Here is a 25,937-nt window from a genome sequence, read left to right as displayed (position 1 = left end):
ATTACATAAACACATATAAATACAATACAATCTACACCATGGTATTTAAAGGACTTTATTTAAACGCCAATGTGCTACAACTACATTACCCATGATGCAGTGCGTATGATGACTGTTTGCTGCCGGCTGTTCTACTGCCGGGTTGCTTTTCTTGTTGCCTGAAAGTCGCACATTTTAGTTGGTTTTATGAGTTAAACCGTGTGGCAGTGATGTAGAAACACTTTTAATAAGTCTACAGGCCCTCCATGAGCCCTGCGTGCTCCCGTCTGCACTGTAAGTTCCATTTGTTTATATAAAATATCTATAGTAAACATGATCCAGTGTTCTCATCAGTGCTCCTGTTATTCAGAACCGATTTATTTATAGTGTCAGTGCTGTTCCTGTTACTTACACTACATATCCTAAAACCACCCAGTCATTTCCTTTAGTTCATTTATTTATTCGTCTTTATTTATTTTTGCAAACCGTTCTAGTATGATCGGGGTCGCGGAGGCGGTTGGTTCAACGTAGGCAGGATTTCAGTCCATAAAGGGGCAACAAACACTCTCACATTCACTTATACCTTTGCATGCTTTTGGGAGGTAAAAGGAAACTCACTCAGACACCGGGAAAACATGCCAAACTCCACTCAGACAGTGCTCAGAGGCGAGGACTGAACCCAGATCCTCAGGACCCATGTTGCTATGTGCCACCCACAGTACCAGAAAACTGACGCTTTCATCCAAAGCAATTTACAGTACTGTGACAGTATACTGTCTATACAATTGAGGGTTAAGGGCCTTGCTCAAGGGCCCAACAGTGGCAACCAGGCAGTGGTGGGGCTTGAACCAGCGACCTTTTCATTACTAGTCCAGTACCTTATCCACATTTCCATTTTCAGCATTTAGCAGACGCTTTTATCCAAAGCAATTACAGTACTGTGACAGTATACTGTCTAACCCTCTAATTAAGGGTTAAGGGCCTTGCTCAAGGGCCCAACAGTGGCAACCTGGCAGTAGTGTGGCTTGAACCTAAAAACTACAACTGCCCTATATCCACTAGGCTACACCTGCACACACGCAGACTCCGCTTGACCACAAAGTTTACATTATTTATAAATTTGTCGTATGTATTATTTGTACATTAATGTTTAATATCTGGACACTAAACTGTACTGACAAACTGAATATGTTTTGATTTTTCATTAGGAGAGAGAGAGAGAGAGAGAGAGAGCGTGAGTGAGAGACATAGAGAGAGAATGTGGCAGAGTTTGGGACTGACCATACTGGTCCTTGTGGCCACGCTCATCTGTGTCCTGCTCTTCATGCTCTTTGGTAAGTTTACATCCAATTAATGTAATAATATAATATAATGTTTGCTAGCTTGTAGGTAACAAAAAATTAAGGCAACCCTACCTAAATTTGGTGGTGGACAGATTTTCGTCATCACTATGTTAGTCTCGCTGCAGTACTGGGAATGATCCACTACCCAAATAACATCGGTCAGTGAGAGTCCTATGAGGGCATACAAAGCCTGTGCCTGGTGTAGCCTCAGATTCCTTTTTTTGGGCCGACAGAAGGGGAACTCGATGTAATCTGCTGTTGTTGTAGCCCATCTACCTAAAAAGTCACTCAGGAGGTTTGGTGTGGACGGTAACTAAAGCATTTGAACTTTGTCTTGAACGTATGATTCCATGCATTGCAACTCCTGTATGTGGGGATCGCAACCCCAGATCATTCTGATTCACATACCTGCTTTGGCACAGTTTTTTTGCCGGATGTTCTTCCTGACACAGAGCCCATAATGTTTGTGTAGTCCTCCAACCAGCCAATAGCAACCGCTGTGCCAAATGAGCACCCATTTGCATGTTTTATTTTTGCCTTGATCCCAGGGTTCCCACTTATGATGTGTTTCCAAAACCCTGCTCAGAGTAGAGCAGTTGAATGAAGATGAATTAATAAAAACATATCTTGTTCTGATTTGCAAATCTTGTTGTATATTATATTGTTATTGGTAGACCTGGTATAATAATACAATATTATTGATGGTACACACAGTCAATATGGGACTAACATGTCTACTGGTTTTCAGGTTGGTACGTGGTGTGGCAGCTTTTCTTGTCCAAGTTCAAGTTCTTGAGAGAGCTGGTTGGGGACACGGGCTCGCCGCAGGCCGAGACTGAACCATCCGAGTCGGAGAGCGAGCGCAGCTCCCCTCCCACACCCCGCCATCGAACCAAACCCACCCGCCAAAGAGTCGCTTTCCCCTCCAGCACCACATAAAGCTCCAGAAATCTTACAAACCGTCCAAGTTATGTTTAGGAGCGAGCCATTGAAAAACATGTAACCTGCCAAATATTTAAGGGGGTTTTTAATACACTATTCTTTTACTGAGCTCATGGCTTTTTTCCTCCCACATTTGGAAGTTTCAGATCTGAACTAGAGAGATTGATTCAGTATCGTGGCATTCACTGTCATTAACATGCTAACACTTTATCCATGCCCACTTTCTCGACTGCAAGTGGACGGTTGGTAGACTGACCTATTTCGTCTCGTTTCCTTTCCCACATTAACTATGTTTACAGGAATAGCTCAGAAAGACTTCCTGTGTATCTCTTGCTATAATGCTGCTACAAGTTTCATGATTCAGAATGCACAGGCTGCTAGATGAGGGACAGTTGTGAGTTTAATAACACGGGATGAGGTTGAGAAGGCCGACCCACCGCAGCATTTATTAAATGAAACTGTAAGTCCTCTGATACTGACACAGTCTGACTTGATTTACACAAACCCATGACGTGCAATAAAAAGAAACAGCATGGAACAGCTCAGCCACCCACCCAGCTACCAGAGCCCTCGTAAATCGTTAATGAGACCTTTAATGCAAACGCAGGCATTTAAGATGAGGCTTCCATAGTTAAAACTGCCCTCGTTCACCAGTACAGGAACTGATAGAGTTTTCTTTAATCGTGGGTTGTCACGCTTTATTCAGTAATAAGATCTGTACGTGTGGACAGCTTCACCCCGTCCATGTATCCCCAAAAATATTCACTTACAGGGAAATGGTGAAGACTGCATTCAACTTTTAATTATATTTTAGGATATTTTGGTTTCATTCTGTTACTACAGCTGTTGTTTCCCATTATAATAAAAATATATATATAAAAAAAACCTTGCCTCAGATCTGTTGTTTGAATGAGTGGATAAGATTGGATGTATACACTATATAAATAAAGTACTGGGACATTTTTTTATTTTTTCAATAAAGCGAATAAACTTACTGTATATACACTCTTATAATACTATCAAAACTATAATAGTAGCTGGCCACCAGGTGGCAGCATTGCTTGCGAAAGCATTCATATTAACTGACTACAACCTGCTCAGGGTTGTGATGGGTCCGGCGCCACCAGGAAGCTCTGGGTTCCATGCCAGAATACACAACAGGGCCTCACACACCCATTCTCGTACAGACTCTTACCTAGGGATGATTTCAAGCTCGAGAGCATGTAACACCCACATACAAATAAAGCCAAGGATTGAACCTTGGTCCTTAGGACGCAGGTCGCTGTGCACCACCCTACCAGCTGTACCACTGTGTACACATAATAATATATGTGAAATATTAATTTAAAATAGTTTTAATTACTTTCTTCTTGGTATGCAAAACCGATGGAGTAAAATCAGTGTGTAAATGTTCTATCCTGTTTGTGCCTGCAGGTTTATATCCTGGGTAACTTCAACCTTCCTGACAAACATGCCAGTATGTGGATTGGCTGTTCTGGTGTGAGAGTTTGGATTGATCTTCTGTGATGATGTTCCCTGGGTGTATTTCTTCCGTTCAGGCTGTGTATTTAGGTGGCTTTGGACCCACCACATCTTTATCTCTATCCATCAGTGTTTACTATAGATGAATAAATTCGTTTGTGTTCAGTGTGTGGGCAGTATTGGAAAATATTTCTACCTTTAAATTCTCCAATGAATATCAAAATGCTAAATTAATTGAGATTAGTAGCAGTATCTGCTCTACCACATAGTAAGATAAGGGGATAAATACTTGTGAAATTCTGACTGAATAATTTTCTGTTTTGGTCTTTATTAGGAAAATATTTGACTGAAAAAAGGCTCCAGTTTTAATATTGTGACCTTTGTTTATGTAAAAAGGGGGTTAGGGCTAAATACATTTTACAGCAATGTAAAAGAGTAAAGATGTGATAGACTTCAGAAACATGCCATTGGGTTAACTGGCTACTGTAAATGGCCTTTATTTGTGAGTAACTAGGTTGACAGATTAACTTTCTGTTTGGGGTGTATTCTTGCCTTGCGTCCATGTGTCTGTAATGGCATCATGGTGGACCCACCACAACCCTGTTAAGGATGAAGTGGTCACTCAGAACTAATGAATAAATAATCATTTTTGCAGTGTAAGTGTAAAAGAAGGATCATCTCACTCTCTACTGCCTGGTAGAGAGAAACAGTACATTTGTGAGATGTCTACATGGTTGTTTTTGTTTTGACAGGTCTTCTGTATGTGAATATGTGCCTACATGCATGCTAATGACTGGTGCAGCTGTACCCCCCGCTGTTTTTAATCCATATTCACTTTATGCAGTGTGAGATAAAGCCGGCGTTTCTATCTGCAGTGTGTTCAGTATTCGCTGTGCAGGATCCGGATTAATGGCACATTTCTGGAAAAAAAAAACAAGCCTGCAGGTTTCACAGCTATGTGATATGAGAGTAGAAATTGTGTGTTTGTCTCTGTGTGTGTGTGTGTGTGTGTGTGTGTGTGAGCACTACCAGTTAAAACTTTAGACTTGCACAGTAAAAGAGTTTATTTTTAGTATCTTGGTGGGTGGATGCCTGCACTGGGTAGATAGATTGATAGATTAAGGTTGGTGAATAAATCGATCTGGCTGTGTGTGTATGGATGGATGTATAGATGTGGCGGGTGAATGAATGGGTACTCTCTTCCCCCCTCCCAAACTCCAATCGCATACTGTACCTCAAATTTATGGAGGACTCAGGAGAGGTAATTAATGTTGTTGAAATAATGAGTTTGAGAGAGTAAAGGGTTTTGTGCGCAGTTGTTCCTTTATCATTAGAGAAATATGACACTTACAGATGCTCCATAAAATGAATAGATCAAAAAGAACAACCATTAGCGTTTGCATAGCTCAGCTTTATAGAAACCTTGTAATTACTCAGCAGTGCAGTTTAAAAAACTTAGTTTGGAATCATTAGAGCCCAGTGTGGATTCAGATCATCTGATTTAAATGACAGGCTGTGGTTGCTCAGCAGTTCAGCATTGCTGACCACATGGTTTATATCTAACTGTTGTCTTTAGATGTTTTTAACAATAAACTATAAATGTAATAATTACATAAGTCTCCTCCATGTTTTTTGGGGGGATGTTCAGACTGGGGAAAGGCCCTAGCCAGGTCCAACATGACTGCTGATGTTGACAAAGTGAGCTCTAAAAAGACATGGTTTGACATAAGTGATAAAGGAACTTCACTGACCTGCACAGAGCCCTGACCTCAACCCTATTAAACATTGACTATGAGCCAGGCCTACTCATCCAATATCAATGCCTGACCTCACAAATGTTCTTTTGACTGAATAGGCACACATTCCTACAGATACACCCTTTTTAGAGAAGTAAACACAGTTATGCCCACTGGGTGCAACTTTATTATATAATGCTCAGGATTTGGAAAGGAATCTCAAGGAGGTTTATGATCAGGTGCCTGCAGATGGTTGGTCAAATAGTGTATGTGCATGTTAGACTGTTTTATTTTGAGTTTGTATGTGCTAAGAAAATCAGAAAGACTGAAAGTGCTTGTAAAATTCTTCCTTTTAATTAATTACAGGAATTTCTAGACATTATTAGGTACAATTTAAGGTCTTCATGGCTCTGCAGGAAAACAGAGAGCTCAGGCTTTAATGGCTAACAAGGGTTTCCTTGTGTGACTCATGCTCAGTTCACACTGCTGCTGACTGCTGAATATGCTGAAGTGAGCGAGGTTAACCTAATTAAACACACAGTTGCTGAGGCAGACTGAAACACAGGATGCTTTAAAGATGCACTGATCTATATTGTTTAGTTACAATTTTTACATATAAATCAAATACTTGGAGTAAAACAAAGCCTGTCAGTCATGTTATAGACACGCATTCAAGAGCGCTGCATTCCTCAAACACAAACATGGCACCTTTAACGATGAGATAATGCATATGAAAGGTGCACTGGTCAATATTTATGGAGGACAATGGTGAGGCATTCAAGCCCAACAACACTGTTCTTATTGTTAAGCCTGGTGTTAATAGTATTGTGCCCTGGGTCATTTGTAAGGAATTGGCGCATTGCAGAAAGTGGACCAAATATAACGTTTACCCTAAAATTCTTAAATCTTAGATTCTTTCAAATGTTCCAGCAAAACAGTGACCCAAAACACACCCTTCAGAAATGATGTTGTAAGCTTTTGGGCTTTAAGTTGAGCATAATTTGAGGATTTTTGGATTTCAATTCAAGTCAAGTCTTGACTGAAACTACTGTATACTGAAAATATTTGTTATTGTACTGATACTCAACTGATCAATGTAAAATATCTAGGAAATAACTAAATATTTCCAACGTGTGTATATATTTTTGACACAGCAGATCCAGGAGTTTCATAACATACATGAGCTGTAAGATGGATGATTGCTGATCTAAGTACACACTAGAACTAAGTTAGTCGTTTTTAACAACTGGGAAGTTATAAATAACGTTCTAAGTTGATTTCGTGCAGTGATATTGTGTAGCTTATTTACAAAAAAACACTTTCACAGGCTGCGTTCTACTCTCCTCGTTTATTAAACAGTATATTAAATTAGTGCACTATTGACCGTTTGTATCCACACTACTTTGTTCTCAAGTGTGTGATTTGGGACGAAGCCACATTCCTTAGTAATGAATGTTGATGAACCTCATCCCAACAACATCCATGTGCAGTATTCCTCCGCGCATGTCGCTTAATCAGATACTTGTTTGAATGAAGCCTGATTTGGAAACGTGGTTGTCATAAATAATTCATTAATAATCATAAAACAATCTTTTATATTTTTTAAAAACAAACGAATTAGTAGAATCATCTCAGAAAGTTTGGGGTTTAGTTTCTCGTAGGCGGCAGGGTACACAAAAACGCATCGCCTGAATTGGAGCTCCAGTCCTCATTCACTACTTAGTTGGAATGTTTTTATATGCTATGCGACAAAATTTATACTCTCACAAAAGGCAAGGCAGGTGAAAAAGATGATATAATTCCGCTAAGTGTTACGAATCAAATCCTCAGGTGAGATTCTAAAGAATATTTCTAAGTAAGACGTAGTGCACTACCTAGGGAACGTGGTGAGGAATTGGAACAGCCCTGAATGTTTGCGCATGCGCAGTATATATCGGGCAGGGGCGACGCGGATCGGTTAGTGACGGGTCGCCATTTTAAGGCTCCAGTTCGAGTAGTGCGGGAGTCGCTGAGGCTTTACCGGCTCCCACGGCTGATTGCATTCCAGTTTTGGATACCGAAAACCGGCTTCTTTCTTCCGCTAAAAGAAGTCAAACAAAACGGATTTTCCGTTTTGATTAGGTGAGTGTGTAATTTGTGAGTTTACACGTTTCTTCTGTTCATCATCGGAGCGGTGGAGTTTTTCTAACTAGTACTTTTGGTTCGAGTCGTTGATTAACGTTACACGCTGCAGCTGTAGTCGTTCGCCTCGTTTAGTTTTGCATTTCTAACCGAATTCCTGTTGGTTACGTTTAGGAAAATGTATGCAAAACATTTCGCTGGCTGTGTGTTTATGGTTTAGCTTTGGGACGGAATCGTCTAATTATGTTATTTTTTTCCACACTCGTTTTCCGACCAATTCTCTAAGCCTCGTTTTGATTTGCTACTTCAGATTAGGAGTTTAACCAATCACAGTTCAGATCTGTCTCTATAAGCCAATCATTTTGTGGTAGGCGGGTTGTGTCTGAAAACGGGTAGGATAAATCAGTTGCCCAGCTTACTGACTGTTTTCTTCCAGTTTGTATAATTTTAAACCCCTATATATGGATTTATATAGCCTTAGGAGTCTGTAAAGATATTAATAATAATAATATAGTACCATATCCACTTTTGGATACTTGTGTGGCTAAATGTAATATTTAGATTTGATTCAGATACTAAATCATAAATGAATAAGAAGTTAAACTTGCATGTAAATAATGTATTAAACCTCCTGCTTTAATAGTACTGTAAATAAAGGGAAAAAAGAACTGGACAAACCAATAATTTATACCCTTTGAAACAGCGTAAACATCAACTGAGAAGCACAATTTTTATCTCCATTCAAGCAGGAAATTCAACAAAACCTTGATGTCTTGATAAAGCTTGATTTTCTTGAGCATACAAAACATGTCCTATGTGAATTAATATGAATCAAAAAGTGATGTGCAGTTAACACAGTAGAACGCAAAGTGCTCCCTTTAATTCTGCATATTTTGTAAGCAGTCATGTTAATTGCATTATTTGCATTACCTTGAGTCAAATTCTACATTACGAATCATGCTCACGAATAAAAACACAGTTCTCTATTGCTAAACAGCTCTGTGTAGATACCTGGTATTGCATATTTATCTATACAGATGGATCCTTCAAGTTATACTGTGAACAAGTGTGGAACAGCTGTAGAACTATTCCAAATTTCCATGGGGAAGATATTGAAGTAAAGCAGTGAGTGGAAATTTGGTACAAATATCTGTACTGGACGAATACATTACTTTAAAAATACAAACTTGTTTGGATGGTGAAACTCCAACACAAATTAGAATAGAATCTTTATTGTCACTCTACACAGGTACAATGAAATTTTGTATGGCATCTCTCTAATAGAGGTAATAGCAGCAGTAAAGAAAATATGGCAAGTAAAGAAATCACACATTATTTCGTCTTAAAGATTAAAAAAAAGTAAGAAATGTGCATTTATAAATATTAAATACTGTATTTGTGCAAATGCTGCATAGTCTGCATGCTCATTGTCCTCCATTTATGCACTCCCATCATTTCCTCACTTTTTCATTTAGCTAAAAAGTACAAAAAGTTTGTAATCAATCTAAACATAAATACCAGGCTTCAGATCAAATTGAGTAAGACTTCACCATTTAAGTTTTCTTTTAAAGGTTGTTGTAAGAAAAATGTATAAAGTTCCCTCCTAACATTCTGTTTAAATCTTCCTGTTAAACCCCTTTTTTGTTTTTCTGCCGTTATAAACCTGGATTGACTGAAGTTTCTCTGACTGGGGTTTAAACCTTTTGTCTTGGAGCCGGAAGCAGAAAACTCCTCAGTGCAACAGAACGAACAGATGAGATTTTATAAACTGCCCCAGAGTGTTTTTATTTATTTATTTCTTAGACAGTGAACTCTGTGTAGTCTTGTTGGAAGGCAGCGGCGGCGGTGGTAGTGGGGTTTCGTCAGCTGCACCGAAACACTGCATCCGTTTTCCTTTACGCTACAGCTCGGAAAATGCAGGCGGACGACAGAGGCGAGAAAAACATCTCGAGCACTCGAGGGAAGTCCCCTTCAGTCCCCCTCAAATGAAGTGCGTTAGTTGTCTAAACTTTTCCTAACAGGTACAACTAGTAAATATTAAAACCCAGTGTTTGTGTGTGTTTTAAATATATAAATGCATCAGCAGTCAGATTTCAGTGTTGGAAGCTTAATAAGTAGCTGTGATTACTTAAAAGATTGTTGAACTGCTGTAAGTTTGCTTCGACACCCTTAAAACCCCTGATACAGATCGATTTTACCGTCCTTTTGTCACCAAGTGCTCGTGTGCTTGGACTTGAAGCTGCAGAGCAATTATTTTAAATTCCGAACCCGTGAGTAATTAGCACGAACGGTGTCGAGTATCTGATTTACACCCAGACAGGAAACTGGATAACGATAGGAAGATTAGATAAAGCTCCGCTGTAGGGTATGTAAGGGTGTTGTGTAACTGTTAGTCACGCGCTTGATAAAGGTTATATGTTTATTACATGAGGTGGGTGTGGATACTAGAAGGTGTGTGCTGTGTCCTAAATCACTTACTTGATAATTAAATAGTATGTTTAATTGGTACTGGTTTGAGAACTTGTTTTTGTATGCAAATCTGGTTTGGTAACGGCCTTTTCTTGTAATTTCTCTCTGAAAAACCTCTGAACTGTGCTACAATATCAGTTCATTTTATTTACTTAAAGGTTTACCACAGTTCCAAGCAGCTAGTTAAGCTTTACCAGTCCGGACATGCTAATGTAAACACACGCCGGCCCTGTCCTAGATGACGTCTAATTCTCTAGTATTGTACTCTTTGTTTAAATGCTTGAGGTGTGTTCTTATAGATGTGAAAGTTGTGTTTTGGGACGCTGCCTGAACCTTCATGGGGGAAAAACAACAACAATCTCTACAAGTTAGCACCTAGTAACGTTATTCACTGTTAATGAGTCTTTCTTACATCAAAAGCAATTTGAGTACCCATGTGTGCCCCAGAACTCCGGTTTCACCGAAACCACACTGGAAAGATTAAGCGGAGCGCTCGTAGTCCTCGTCAGTGGCCGGCCGTAAAGGCTCGCGTGCTACCGGAGCGTTTTGTGTTTCCGTGATTGGATAATTAAAGCAACGTGTGGTCCGATCCCTCCTCCGTGTTCAGCTCGTCTAATCAGGAGTGCTGGGAACCGTTTCTTGGGCACAGTGAAGTGGAGTTAATGAAGACACGAAGGAGGGCGAATTAGTCTCGCTCCTGCGTTCGCTTTGATGATTCGGCTTCTAAATCGGTTCCATCTGGATGAGGGTGGTGCCTCTGGTGCGCTCTTTTTTTTTTTTTTTTTAAAAGCGCTTTATTATTATTATTTTTCCAGTGAATAAAACTCTAATGTCAGTGTCTTTATTAAAACAACTGCTGGATTTAAAACCTGTGCATGTTTGTGTGTTGTGTATGGCAATTTGGAGGGATCAGAGCACTCGGTTTAGAGTAACCGAGTCTTTTCTTCAGGTCTCGTTGTACGTTTGGGTGCATCGCTGGGATCCAGAAATAAGGGTCCACGTTTCTTCAAACGAACAGCATGCATACGATTTGCTTAAGTGTTTGTGCATCGAATGGTGCTCTTGGCCTAACGTGTGTTTCTTTTGGTTCTAAGTGGTCATTACATGGTCAGTGAAGGAGCTGCTTTGACAAGGAAATGAGTTTACAGCACAAAGCAAAGTGTCCGATGCGATCTAATCAGGCGTCGGCATTTTTACCTTCCACTTTGCGTAGATCTCTTGCATTTCCGGCTTCGTGTGGACATTGTGTCCACACAGTCTGTGTATAAACAAACGATCACATTTTAAAAAGCGTAAAAACAGCCTCGAGTGTCTCTGTGGCTTCGTTCATGTGCTAAGGTTGGAGTTAGAAGCTTAATGTTTGACTTTTCATCCGATCGGATCAGAACAGTCGTTATGAATAAACGTCTGTATTCATAAGCTTCCGCAGCTGCCCCGTGTTTGATCTCGACGCGTTTTTGCACGCCTCCCCCCCCCCTCCCGTCCCAATAAAGAAGCCTAATTTATTAAGTTTGGCACAACTTCACAGGACTGCACTTTCCCTCCTCCCGTTAGAAGCTTTCTGTCTGCTTTGGCGTAGGCAGACGTTTAAAGAGTCGTACTGTACCTCCCTGGCAGACACACAAGCGCGCACGTACAAAATAGGCCCAGGAATGCGCGACGCCGACTGCAGGATGTTTTCCTAAATGTGGGTTCCTGTAATTACCTGAATGAAAGGAGCTCTTTTTCCTCAGGAATAGCTGCGCACGGCTTTATTTAAGCCTGGTGGAGGATAAAATACTTTAAGGTTCCTAGATGTTTATGGCTAGCGATGAACGGAAAGTGTGTGTGACAGAAGGACTTGCCTACATGTGCTGACCTGAATCTGTCAGGAATGGTTTAGTTTCTCATACCCAGGTAAATGTTGTAGTTTAGCTCTTCTATACCTGCAGGAAGCACACTGGTAAAGTAAGCTACCCCACTACCTCTAAGATCTAGGGTTCGAATGATTGGCTAACGTCTGGGCAGGACGTCCAACACGCCCGAGCCTGTGGCAGCTGCGCTTCTCAGTGTGCTTACAGTGCCAGTCCTAAGCCTGAATAAAAAGAGCATCCGGCAATAAAACCGTGCCAATTCTGCTATCTGGATCAGATCTGCTGTGTATGTATTTGTGTGTGTGTCTGTCTGTTATCTATGAACTTGCATTACTGCTAAGGTTTATAATAATATTGTATACACAGTTGGACACTGACCTCCTGCATTGCACTTTGGGATTCCTTAATTGATAATGCAGTGTGCCTGAGCTTCGTGTAAGGGGGTAGGTAGGGGGTTCTTGGTCTTTGGTTGCAGGTTTTAGAAAATCAGTGCTTGTGTTTAGAGGACTCTTATATCCTGTAAAGTCTGAGGTCCAGGTTGATTTGTGCACACCAACTTTAATAAACGATTAAGCAGCGTTTGGAAATGAGCACAGCATCAAGGAGTACGCATTATTGTATTAGATATTAAGCTATATCGCACAATCAAGCATCTCCTCACCAGGGAAGATGCTCCAACCTGCCATCGATGTAAAGAGACTAACAATCAGTTATAAAGCATCTTTTATAATTCGTTTTAAATGTCACAAAGTGAAGGAGCAGCTTGAGTATTGCCGTATAAATGACCCCAGCGTGTCGGTACGGAGCTAAAACTAATCAACCAACAATCAATATCGCACAATCTAATCATGGTTTGTTGATATTCAGTGTAACGGTGGATGACTGTGGCGTCTAAAACGGTTCAGAATGCTGCTCCATGGTTTCCTGATATACCTGGCTGGTTTTCAGTATTTTTTTTAGGCTTTTATCCTCTTCTTCGTCGTCCCCCGATATTCATTAATGCACCTAATTAACATTTATCACACCTGTAATGTGGAGTGATGCTTATAGGCAAAGTCGCCGTGCTATTTCACCGTATCTGCGCCCCTCGTGTGCTGCTTCTCCAATCGGTTTAACAGTTAATCCTGAATTATGCTATAAAGGAATGACCATCTCTAGGGCAGGTTTATTCAGGACATGCTTTTGAGCTTTACGTATAGAAAAGAGCTACAAGAAACAAACCTCAACGTGCAGAAACGCTCAAGGCGTTCACTTTTTAACCTTCCTCTCCCACTGATTGAGCTCAGGAAGCCGTACCAAACTCTGATTTCCGTTCTTCTGGGTTTGTCCACTTCCCCTGACATCCCGCAGGAGCACCGAGGTCCATGTTAGTTTACCGGACCCGAGCGTCTGTCGTTCAGCACATATACGGCCTGGTGCAAAAACAACTGCAGGTAAGCATGCATTCATACATAAGAGCTACTATCAGGGGTGTAGGGACTGGGATGGGGGTTACATGCCACCCGCCTCAGTATTTAAATGGCCTTTTCTCCCCAATATCTCCTAACATGGTTACTAGTCATTTTTAACCCGTATTTGGACATTTTCATCAAGGATTTAATCACGGTTTTGTTTGCTCTTATCAGTTTCATCACACCTACGTCTGTTACCGTTGACGTCCCTATTTCTTTCATTTTTGCTTTTGGTTTTTTTCCTATTGGACTAAACAGCCCTTCAGCGCGTCCAACACTTTCAGGAAGTTTGTGCTCAGAAATGTCAAGTGGTTCAAGTTAAGTTGTTTTTTTTTATGTAGTATTCCTGATACAAATAATAAAGTATTAACCTTTTTAATCTGGTTATAGAAATGACCAGACCTCATTAGGTTATTGTAAATTCAGTCTCGTATAGAGTTCTATGTCCAGAATGGTCAAACGCACTGGAATTTTTTTCATTTATCAATTACAGGACACAAGGCAGGAGAGTTCTGGACAGGGTGCCGATTCATTGCAGGGTTCCGGCCATCCCCCTGTTAGACGTATCCACTCACGTTCTTGTAGACGGCTGGTCGGCCGATGAGATTTAAAACCTCTATAAACTGGGTTTAGAACATGGCACATGGTCATCGGATGAGGTATTATAAGTCATTTACAGTCCATGGAGGTCTATCTGTGCTTAGGCCAGCGTAAAAATATTACGTTGTTGATGTGCTTGGCTTAGCTGTGTTCACACAGACAGAGTTTAGTGTTCTGCACTGCCGGAACACTTGCAGTTTGTCTCGCGTTCTGTCACAAGTTGTGACCCGGTCGGCTTTTTAATGGACGATGGAATGTTGTTTGTGTGCGTGGTCACATCGTTCTCAGGTGTGTGTGTGAGGGATGCTGAAGATGTCCTCGTGAGTGTTATCGACCCGAATCGCTGGGTTTTTACGTTTTATCCTGTGTGTGTGTGTGATGTTTAAACACGCAGGACGTACACGGACGGAGACGGATCGGATCGCGTTCGAGATCGCGTGACTTGCTTGTTGTGAGTCGGCACCATTGCTGCGAGGTGCTGGTATCATGCTATAACTTCAGGGTTTGTAATTTGGGCTGGGGAAAGTGGTTAAAATGCTATAAATAGGCTGACTAGTGTGCCGCCCCATTAAACGTCCCAAATAAAACTGGTTTTAATCAGTGTCTGTCTCGGGGCTATTTATTTTCAATTAGCTTGGTTTCCTCTGTTGCGTTGGTCGGAGTAGTTTCATCTTGATGAATGAAGCTGACTAACCCCCAGGAATGTTTTTACGGGCAGCGCCAACGTGACTCACTGTGTGTGTGTGTGTGTGTGTGTTACAGCTGCCTCAATGCTGGGAGTTTCCCTGAGAACGCACTCTCAGCTTGAAGCGCTGTATGATTCCAGCCCCCTCACTCATACAGACAGCTGTTGTCTGAAAGAAATGGCGAGTTGAAAGAAAGAAAAAGAGCAGATCGTATTTCAGGCTGTTTGCGAGAGCCGGTATCACATGTCCTCTCGCACGACTTTGCCAAGTCGCACTGAGGCCGCTTTTGTTTTGCTCAACGTCCTGCTTTACGCTCACGGGTGTCTCTCTTTGTTCCCCGCAGATTCGGAAGAAGTTCGGACTGAGGGCTCGGCACCACGATGGCTACCCAGTGTACGTATATTTACTCTGCTCTCCTGTGGAATCTAAGTGTAGTCGGAGGGTAAATGAACGGTTTCTCGTGGTAATGAACGGCCCCGGAACCTCGACTCGCCTTCCCCCACTGCAAACAAACACACCCAGCGGTGCCACACACGTCGACTGAAACCTGGGCGGAACGCGTCCAGACTTGTTAAAAGGTCCCGGTTTTCCCAGTCAGACTAAATCTGGCCGTTCTGAAGCAATTATAAATAATCTTTCGCAAAGCTTGATGGTAAATAGGTACTCGGTTTATCAGGAAGTGCTTTATTTGAATCAGTTGCCAATATTCTCTGTATCTTTTATAACAATTACCATAAATATCTGTAGGAGTCGGCAAAACAATCACGGCACGTATATAATTTAGAAGATTGGGGGGATCCTATTATATATCCGCTCTAAACAGACCTGTTTACATCTGTTAATATTGTTAATAGTTCCCCAAAGACCCTGATCTCCACTCCAATCTTAAGACTCACAAATGCAAACATATTACTACTATATAAAATGAACTATTATAAAACCAAAAGAGTTAAGACGGGTTAATCCTGAATCCAGGTTCTCCAAAATTGGAAAAAATAAACCCTGTCTGCTACTAGAACATTGACCATCTATCTAATATTAAATATTGTCTTTTATTTTATGCCATCTGTATGAAATGTAGCAAACGGCTCATTACAAGCATTACCCAAAAATGCGGACTAGTTATAAAGACAGTTGTTCTATGATGAGCATCCGTAGCATGAACGTTTTGGCCTTATCCTGGATCATGATAGTCCAAAGACGTGCAAGTGAGGTGAATTGGAGATACTATATTGTTCGATATAGCCTTGTGAACTGATAAACCTTGTGTAATAAGTGACAACTGTTCCCGTCATGAACGTGCAACCAAAGTGTGTAAAACATGACCTTAAAAGCCTAATAAAACAAAGCGGTTACCATGAATGTTTGTAGGCGACGTTAAACGTGTCGTTGAAACAAGGTGATCAAGGCGCATATATCAATTTAGAAGATTGGGTGGGGGGGGGGGGGTCTTATTATATATCAGCTCTAAGCAGACTTGTTTACATCTGTTAATATTGTTAGTAGTTCCTCAAAAACCCCAACTCCACTCCAATCGTAAGGCTCACAAATGCAAACAGAACTTGGAAGACACAAGCTGGGTAAAATGAACTGCCATAATACCAAAACAAGGTTAATACTGGAGCTGAGTTCTCCAGAATTTGGAGAACAAAAGCCTGTTTGCTACTAGAAGGACATCGGCCATCTAGGTAATATTAAAAATATTACAAATCTTTATGCAATGTAGCAAACGGGTCATTAGAACTAGTCAGCAATTTTTGGTAACGCTTGTAAAGATGGACATACTGCTGGATCCCCAGCCACTGCGATATTCAAGGAAATGAAAAAGCAGATAACCTGGCAAAAAAAGCTGCTGAAAAACAAATTACCTGGTGTTATGTTCCACCCACTGATGCCTTCTATATAATTCGAACACTTTGTAAAAACATATGGCAAGAAGAATGGGATAGCAACACAGCAAACAAACTCTATGAAATAAGACCACAACTTAACAGTACCCCAACTCGTTATCCATCGAAAAGACATGATCAAACAGTTCTAACAAGATGCCGTATAGGACATTCAGCACTGATGCACAGACACCTACTACTGAGGGAAGAGGCACCAAATTGCCAGTACTGTCAAACACAATTATCAATAAAACATATACTGACAGAATGTCAAGCTATTGACAATAGCAGGAAAATATACTACAAAGACACTAACATGAAAGATCTTTTTCAACATAACAATCCACAAAAAATACTAAATTTCTTGAATCATCTACAAATCAAAAATCAAATATAATACAACAATTTTAAACTAAATTAAACCTACCACTTATTTTTTATATATATATATATATATATTTTTTTTTTTTAATTCACTCGTAAAATGCCATGTACATAGCCATACTGAGCTGGAATGGCAATAAACAAAAACAAACAAACATTGTGAAGACGGCCTTTACCTTCACGCTCTGCCTCACGATGTCAGTGTAGTTATAAGCAGGTAAACATCTGTAGGATGAACGTTTTAGCATTATCCTGGAACCTGATGTAAAATATCCACATCATTCCACACAGATTAAAACACAGCGCTTAAAATGCAGTGATTACAAAAAAGTGATCGCAAAAATAATCATAACGAGCGTCCAAAACTAATGTCTCATCCCTTATCTGTGTAGCTGATCTGATGGAGCTGGACATGGCGATGGAGCAGGACCGTAAAGCTGCAGTGAGCCACTGGCAACAGCAGTCGTACCTGGACTCTGGTATCCACTCCGGCGCCACCACCACAGCACCCTCTCTGTCTGGCAAGGGCAACCCTGAAGATGAGGAGCTGGACAACCAAGTGCTCTTCGAATGGGAGCAAGGATTCAGCCAGCCGTTCACACCCGAGCATGTTGCCGGTAAGAGATCTGCTCTAATCTTCTTATTACTCTAAGCTTTCTCGTTCGAAATTCTAATGCCGTTCTCTCTTCCACTAGACATGGACGGGCAGTACGCCATGACGCGTGCCCAGCGTGTCCGTGCCGCCATGTTCCCCGAGACCCTGGACGAGGGAATGCAGATCCCGTCCACCCAGTTCGACTCGGCCAACCCCACCAACGTACAGCGGCTAGCCGAGCCCTCTCAGATGCTCAAGCACGCCGTGGTCAACCTCATCAACTATCAGGACGACGCCGAGCTCGCCACCAGGGCCATTCCAGAGCTCACCAAGCTCCTCAACGACGAAGACCAGGTGGTGGTGAACAAGGCTTCCGTTATGGTGCACCAGCTTTCGAAGAAGGAGGCGTCTCGCCACGCCATCATGCGCAGCCCCCAGATGGTGTCGGCCATCGTGAGGACCATGCAGAACACGGCCGACGTGGAGACCGCACGCTGCACGGCCGGTACTCTGCACAACCTCTCGCATCACCGGGAGGGTCTGCTGGCCATCTTCAAATCTGGTGGCATCCCAGCTCTGGTCAAGATGTTGGGGTAAGATACAGCTGGACTAGGGTGATTAATGGGCACCAAATATTAAGCAGGACTGGACTCACAACTCACGACTGACCAGCATTATGAATAGCACGTTTAATATTGATGGTAACACTGTGTGTGTGTGTGTGTGTGTGTTTATGGCAGATCTCCAGTGGACAGCATCCTGTTCTACGCCATTACCACCCTGCACAACCTCCTCCTCCACCAGGAAGGAGCCAAGATGGCTGTCCGTCTGGCCGGAGGCCTGCAGAAGATGGTGGCCCTGCTTAACAAGACCAACGTCAAATTCCTCGCCATCACCACAGACTGCCTACAGATCCTGGCTTACGGCAACCAGGAGAGCAAAGTACGTTTAGTTCCTGCTCTGTTTCTATTTCTCAAGATTTTGTGCTTCAAATTTACATGTAAATGATGTTTTTAGTTGATAATCCTGGCCAGCGGCGGCCCTCAGGCCCTGGTTAACATCATGAGGACCTACACCTATGAGAAGTTGCTGTGGACCACCAGCCGTGTCCTCAAAGTGCTGTCTGTCTGCTCGAGTAACAAACCCGCCATCGTCGAGGCCGGTGAGTTTACATGTACACCCACGCACGGGTGATCAAAGTATTCTTGGTCTGTTGTGGTAACTAACTTCCATTATTGTCGTTTGTTGACAGGAGGCATGCAGGCTCTTGGCCTTCACCTGACCGACACCAGTCAGAGATTGGTGCAGAACTGCCTCTGGACCCTCAGGAACCTGTCTGATGCTGCCACCAAGCAGGTACCCACACACGCTTCTAATACTAAGTACCAAACAGATCCAGAAGGTTCGATCTGGGCCAGGTTTGGTCTAGAGCAGGTGTGTCGAACTCACGGAGAGCTTAAACGACTGTACGATTGTTGTGATGGTTCGAGTCGTTACAGAGACGAGACGCGCTTATAATTTAATGCGCTCCTGCGCCTTTAAGAGACAACGTGACGTCGTAGTCATGGCAACTAACTTTAACCTTCGCTAAGAAGCCATGTGACTTTTACGGCAAAAGAACGCAGGGTAGCGTAGTCAGTAATGTAAACAATAATAAATAAATACAGATAATTATATTGCAATATAATACCCAAGCATCGTCTGTAAGTAGTGGCGTTTATATTCTCAGTTGTTAGTAAATGTTTAGTGAGTATATCACAGCGCTTTAGTTACAAACTTACCGTCATTAAATACTGTTGTTACGTTACTATAGCAATTAGTATCTTTACACACAATTTTAACTCGTTATTTTACGTTTGGTCAAATCTCATATTGTACCAGATGTAACACTTGACTACAGCTGTGTGCTTTTACTGTATTAAGTTCTTTATTGTTTTTATTGTTTGTATTTTTACTTCATTTTGATGCACACAGCTGGCGAGCAAATAAACCGACTGTATTCTGAAGGGAGCTGTCTGTCTGTCTGTCTGTCTGTCTGTCTAGCTGAGAAAGGGGGATAAACTATTAGTGAGGGCAGAATGATTGTCTTAAAAATACACTGTAAAATCCTAAATAAACTGCATCTTTTAAAATGCAGGCTGATTTTGTGACCTGCAAAGTGACACATCCCACCAGTATATGATGTTACACATATTTACACATGATCCTAAAATGTACAAGAAGATAATTAAGAAAATTGAGCATAAAGAGGAAATTTAATGAAAGTGAAAACAAGTTTGTGCTTCAGGAAGAGAAAGCGGTGCGTCTCTTGTGTTATGAGGCCGTGTCTGTGGTAAAGGAGGACGATATAAATGCAGAATTCAGCCTCCAAGAAAAACTGACTGCAATCACAGCAGGATACGTTACAATCGGCCCTTTGAGGGCCACAATAATGCTGATGTGGCCCTCGGTGAATATGAGTTTGACACCCCTGGTCTAGAGGAACCTAAACATCTCTGGATTAAATTGGTATCCCAATTCCAAACCAGACCTTAATCAATTAACATAGTTCACTTCAAATATTTGATTTCTGAACATTGTCGATGTGAAACTGAAACCAGTTGCTTCCCTTTGCCCCCACCCTAGGAGGGTATGGAAGGCCTGCTGGGCACCCTGGTGCAGCTGCTGGGCTCGGACGACATCAACGTGGTGACGTGCGCCGCCGGCATCCTCTCCAACCTCACCTGCAACAACTACAAGAACAAGATGATGGTGTGCCAGGTCGGCGGCATCGAGGCCCTCGTCCGCACCGTGCTCAGAGCCGGCGACCGCGAGGACATCACCGAGCCCGCCGTCTGCGCCCTTCGCCACCTCACCTCCAGACACCAGGACGCCGAGATGGCCCAGAATGCTGTGCGCCTGCACTACGGACTTCCTGTGGTGGTCAAGCTGCTGCACCCGCCCTCACACTGGCCTCTCATTAAGGTACGCAGACTCTCTTCTGTCGAAAGATGATTCGAGTGTTTTTATTGCTCGGGCGTTTCCGATCGATGTTTCGTTTCTCGTCCTCGCAGGCCACAGTCGGTCTGATCCGTAACCTGGCGCTTTGTCCAGCTAATCATGCACCACTGCGCGAGCAGGGTGCCATCCCCCGATTGGTCCAGCTGCTAGTGAGGGCACACCAGGACACCCAGAGGCGCACCTCCATGGGAGGCAACCAGCAACAGTTTGTGGTGAGCGTTTTTATAAAAGCTCTCGCTTTTTTAATAAAGGATTGCGGCTTTTTGTGGCGCAGTTGACGCTGATCTCTCTGCGCCTTGCAGGAGGGAGTCCGGATGGAAGAGATTGTCGAGGGCTGCACCGGCGCGCTCCACATCCTCGCCAGAGATGTGCACAACAGAATCGTTATCCGAGGACTCAACACCATCCCCCTGTTTGTACAGGTACAGTATACACTTTATTATTTTGACTTGATCCATAGTGGGTAGCCTAGTGGTACTGATCGGTCAGTCATAGACCATCATAGCCTTATTCAAGGGTATTAGACCGTACCAAAATATCTTACAGTACTGTGACAGTACGGGGTTAAAGGCCTTGCTCCAGGGTGCAACAGTGGCAACCTACTGCCCTACACAGCAAGAAGGTCCTAGGTTTGGTTCCCAGGTCCTTCCTGTGTGTAGTTTGCATGTTCCCGTGTCTGCGTGGGTTTCCTCTGGGAACTCCGGTTTCCTCCCACAGTCCAGCGACGTGCAAGTGAGGTGAATTGGAGACACAAGATTGTCCATTGACATTAAAACCACCTGTCCTGTCATCGTTGCAACCACTGTGTGTAAAACATGACGTTAAACTAATAATATAATAAATATCATAATATTAGACCGTACTAACATGCAACATCTTGTGTGTGTGTGTGTGTGTCGTCTAGCTGCTGTACTCTCCAATCGAAAACATTCAGCGCGTGGCGGCTGGCGTGCTGTGCGAGCTTGCTCAGGACAAAGAGGCGGCCGAGGCGATCGAAGCAGAGGGAGCCACAGCGCCCCTCACCGAACTGCTGCACTCCAGGAACGAGGGAGTCGGTGAGTGTTTAAATTACTCACTTAGTATAATATGAGCGATCACACATTGAATCTTGTCTAGCTTTGATGTGAGCCTTTGACGTGAGCCTTATACTAAACAAAAGTTCAACTTTTAGTGTAAAGGCTCCCAGATCGATGCGTTGTGTTTAGTCTGATCTCTCTGCACGTCCGTCTCTCTGTGTATTAGCTACGTATGCGGCAGCCGTGCTGTTCCGCATGTCCGAGGACAAACCTCAGGACTACAAGAAGCGACTCTCGGTGGAACTGACCAGCTCCCTGTTCAGAACGGAGCCCATGGCCTGGAACGACGTATGTAAACACTCAGACCTCAGCACAGTCATTGGAAATGTGTGTGACGTGCCGTGTTTAATTATTTTGTTTACTTCTTTCTCAGACTGGTGATATGGGGCTGGATTTGGGAGCCCAAGGAGAGCCTGTTGGATACAGAGCAGAAGGTATGCCATGATCCTGCCATGTTCTAGTCATGTTTTCCAAACGAACAATAAAAGAAATAGTATTTATAGCCCTATGTGAGACACACTGATAAATAACAAAATAATTCATGTCTATAAAACTAAGAAGTCAGTTTTTAGTGTTTTTGGTTATATATAAGGCTCAGAGCTCTGACTTTAGCCCCCCTTGAACAGCTTTGGAATAAACTGGAACATCAGTTGAGGTTTTCTTGACCATCACTGCCCAGCCATACAAATACTTCAGACTGTATGGGCACATTCAAACAGACATGGCTCAAAGTCTTGTGAGAAGCCTGTCACCGCTGAAAAGCTCACACAGAGTCATATATAGACTATACATGTCTTCTTTCTCTGTAACTGTAGACCCCAGCTATCGCTCCTTCCATTCAGGATACGCCCAGGACGGCCTGGGCATGGACGACATTCTGGAACACGAGCTCGCCGGCCACCACCCTGGAGCAGACTACCCAGTCGAGGGCCTTCCCGACCTCGGTCACACTCATGACCTAATGGACGGACTTCCTCCCACAGACTCCAATCAGCTGGCCTGGTTCGACACTGACCTTTAAAGGACACAATCTACAAGTAGTGAAGGTGAGTGTGAGCACGATACGTTCACTGTCTGCTTTGCTTGATCTAGGTTAGGTGCTTTTTCCTGCAGTAGGATCATTAGGGATCTCATGCTAAGCTGCTATTTAAATACTTAATATATATGAATTAGTTTGTGTGTTCTTGTCTAAACAGAACAGTGTGTATAAAAGGTTTTATCAGCTATTTGGAAATATAAAATGGACCCAAATTATGACTCATAAAACATGATACCATTCATGCCATAAACTGTCGTCGTGTGCGGCAGCCACTCCAGTAGCTTTGTCCATGTTCTACGGTGTTTATTCTTTAGTTTGTGTTACTTTTTCTTGTTTTTTTCATTATAAATCTTTTCAATAATTTCCCTCAGGATAAATAAAGTATCTATCTGTATAATAAGACAAATATGTGGCGTTAAAATCCAAACGGACAGACGTCGGCTATTTTATTTCATTTATTGACAATATTGGCGTTTAGGTATTGCATTGCACCATAAATGTAGCACTGTCGCCTCACAGCAAGAAGGTCCTGTGTTCGGTCCCCAGGTGTGGTGGTCCGGCTCCATTCTGTGTGGAGTTAGCATGTTCTCCCTGTGTCTGCGTGGGTTTCCTCCGGGAGCTCCGGTTTCCTCCCACTGTCCAAAAACATGCAAGTGAGGTGAACTGGAGACACTAAATTGGCCACGACTGTGTTTGACATTAAACTTGTGAACTGATGAATCTTGTGTAACGAGTAACTACCGATCCTGTCATGAGTGTAACCAAAGTGTAAAACATGACGTTACAATCCAAACAAACAAACTTTATTCAGACCCTCATCCTCTTTAATGCCTTAATCTTGATTGTCTATTAAAATGAAATCATTGCATGCTGGTTACCTCTACAGCACATTTATTCTGTGTTCTTTCCTCCTGCAGCTGTCTGTCTGAATGAATCTGCATTGTGATTTTTTTTTACCTAAAGAGCGACGGAAGGTTTGCGGAGGGTGGGCGAGCATATCGGAAAGTGCCTGACACAATGCACACACTCAAAACACGCCATGCACACATGCACACACTTGTTGGAGGAGCGGGGGAGTTTTCTACTAGGACGAGGAGGAGGAGGAGGAGGAAAGGAAGCCAGACCCCCTTTTTTCTTTTTTTCCTCTTATTTTTGTTCCGGACTTTTTTTCTCCCCCCCTGCACACTTTGCCCTGATGGAGGAGGGGAAGTCGAGAGGGGTTTTAGGAGCGGAGCGGCAGCTCTTAGAGTGCTCGAGAACGGTCTACGATGGAACTCAAGATTTTAGCCTTGTTTTTATTTCACTTTCCTTTTTTTAAAACAAATTCTGCTTGTTTTTTTTAAACCTGATTAGTTTCTATGGTACTGACTCCTAGCTTTTCAGCTTTAGTCTGTATTCATGATGTTTTTCACGTTCTCTCATTTGTATTCCATTTTTTATGTCTCCTGTAGTGTTAAGTTGTAGTGGATTTGCCTCGTTTTCCTTTGTTTTTTTGAACTCTTTCTCACGTAACGGTGTTAAACACTAATTATCGGTTTCTATGTAATCTGACTGAAAGTGTAACGATGTGTAGCTTTTTTTATACGATCAGCTGTTAAACCTGGGAGTACCGGGGTGGGAGAAATATATGCATTCTCATTAAGATATAAAAAAGCAAGCCCGTAGCGGCACTTTTCTGTGTCACAATTGTTCCAAAAAGGGTGTGGGGTGAACTATGAAGGGAGGGGGGGCACGAACTGACAAAGATCTTCTCTTTTCTATGCTATCTCGAGGTAGTCTCTCTATTGAAGCGACGTCGTTGTTTGTTTGCCTGTGCGGCTTCTTTTGGGAACATGGATAATGACCTAGCTGAACAATAAAAGACTTTTATTCCACTTTGTGTCCTGAAACTGTTTGTTTTTTCTATTCCATCTGCATTGTTTAATAATCAGGGAGTGTATTAAATAAACCAGCCTGTATGTTTTTATTCTTGGCTGAGCGCTTCACAGAACAGGCCAGTAGGAGCTTCTTGGTCGTCTAAAACAGTGTTATTTTGAGCTTAATAAATAAATTATTACCATTTATATACCATAAATGTAGCCATTGGTGCTGGTATGGCAATGAAAACGAATACTGCTACTCCTAATTCTCTTTTAAACAGTTTGAGGTTGTAAAATTTGGAAAAGCTTCTTGAACATTTGAGACTTTCTTAATTTTGTCAAAGCAAATCGGGTGTTTACTGGGAAATTTATTAAGTCTCCATGAGAAACTGCAAACATCTTGCTGAAACTAACTAGAATAGGTCACAAGTTGATCATCTAAAAAGCAGAATTAATTAAATGCAACATTCAAATAATATTTACATGTATTTCTTAGTCTAAACTTTCACAGATTTAAGAAAACCTCCTTTTCAATGTTTATAGATGATTCATAGAGCATCATGGGACTGTGGTAGCCTAGTGGGTAGAGCTTTGGACTGTTGAACAGTAGGTTGTGGGTTTAAATCCTGGCTCTGTTGTACACTATTGGGGCCCTTGAGCAAGGTGCTTAACCTTCTCAGCTCCAGGGGCTGCAATTGTTGTTATTTAACAAGGCTATCTCAGTTTGGGGCGGCACGGTGGCTCGGTGGGTAGCACTGTCGCCTCACGGCAAGAAGGTCCTGGGTTCGATCCCCAGGCGGGGCGGTCCGGGCCCTTTCTGTGTGGAGTTTGCATGTTCTCCCCGTGTCTGTGTGGGTTTCCTCCCACAGTCCAAACACATGCAGTCAGGTTAATTGGAGACACTGATTTGCCCTATAGGTGACTGGCGCCCCGTCCAGGGTGTTACTCTGTGCCTTGCGCCCATTGAAAAGCTGGGATAGGCTCCAGCAACCCCCACGACCCTAACTGGATAAGCGGTTAAGACAGTGAGTGAGGGAGTATCTCAATTTGGTAGCTCGTGTGGCATAATGGTATCAGCAGTGCCTGAGTCCTGGAGTCCTGGGTGCGCTCTCAGTGCCGGTCACATGCCCAGATTAAAATAGGAGGACTGTGGCAGGAAGGGTGTCCAAAAAAGAAAATATTGTTGGTGTGATCAGCCAGGTTGATATACATCATATGACTTGGACAGGTCGAGTGGTGCAGCGGTAAATTACGCTATCCCACTACTGCTGGGCTCCAGGGTTTAAATCGGTTGGTCAGGCACCTACATACAGACATTAGCCAGCTTGCAAGAAACCAACTTGGATAAAGTTTCAGTGGTGCAAAACTACAGAGGGCTAGTTTTAATTCCTTTAAATGTAATAATGTTGAAGTACGTTTCTAGAACTAAGATA

General features: G+C 42.5%; 2 protein-coding genes across 2 annotated transcripts; both read left to right on the top strand.

Moving 5' to 3' along the window:
• Positions 1 to 127: 127 nt before the first annotated feature.
• On the top strand, positions 128 to 3,149 carry smim13 (small integral membrane protein 13). The gene is made up of 3 exons (XM_063018922.1): positions 128 to 273; positions 1,188 to 1,313; positions 2,071 to 3,149. Exons 2-3 carry the CDS (start codon positions 1,238 to 1,240, stop codon positions 2,259 to 2,261), a joined length of 267 nt encoding a protein of 88 aa, XP_062874992.1. The 5' UTR covers positions 128 to 273; positions 1,188 to 1,237; the 3' UTR covers positions 2,262 to 3,149.
• A 4,298-nt stretch (positions 3,150 to 7,447) lies between these two features.
• Positions 7,448 to 24,519, top strand: LOC134300419 (catenin beta-1-like). Its single transcript, XM_062985108.1, has 15 exons — positions 7,448 to 7,603; positions 15,006 to 15,055; positions 17,328 to 17,552; positions 17,631 to 18,123; positions 18,271 to 18,472; positions 18,548 to 18,692; positions 18,783 to 18,886; positions 20,156 to 20,494; positions 20,584 to 20,742; positions 20,833 to 20,952; positions 21,435 to 21,585; positions 21,773 to 21,894; positions 21,980 to 22,040; positions 22,422 to 22,652; positions 23,563 to 24,519. Exons 2-14 carry the CDS (start codon positions 15,043 to 15,045, stop codon positions 22,625 to 22,627), a joined length of 2,340 nt encoding a protein of 779 aa, XP_062841178.1. The 5' UTR covers positions 7,448 to 7,603; positions 15,006 to 15,042; the 3' UTR covers positions 22,628 to 22,652; positions 23,563 to 24,519.
• Positions 24,520 to 25,937: the final 1,418 nt, after the last annotated feature.

This window comes from Trichomycterus rosablanca, chromosome 22, assembly GCF_030014385.1.
Source record: "Trichomycterus rosablanca isolate fTriRos1 chromosome 22, fTriRos1.hap1, whole genome shotgun sequence".
NCBI classification, from domain to species: Eukaryota; Metazoa; Chordata; class Actinopteri; order Siluriformes; family Trichomycteridae; genus Trichomycterus; species Trichomycterus rosablanca.
This window is presented reverse-complemented; position numbering and strand designations above follow the sequence as displayed.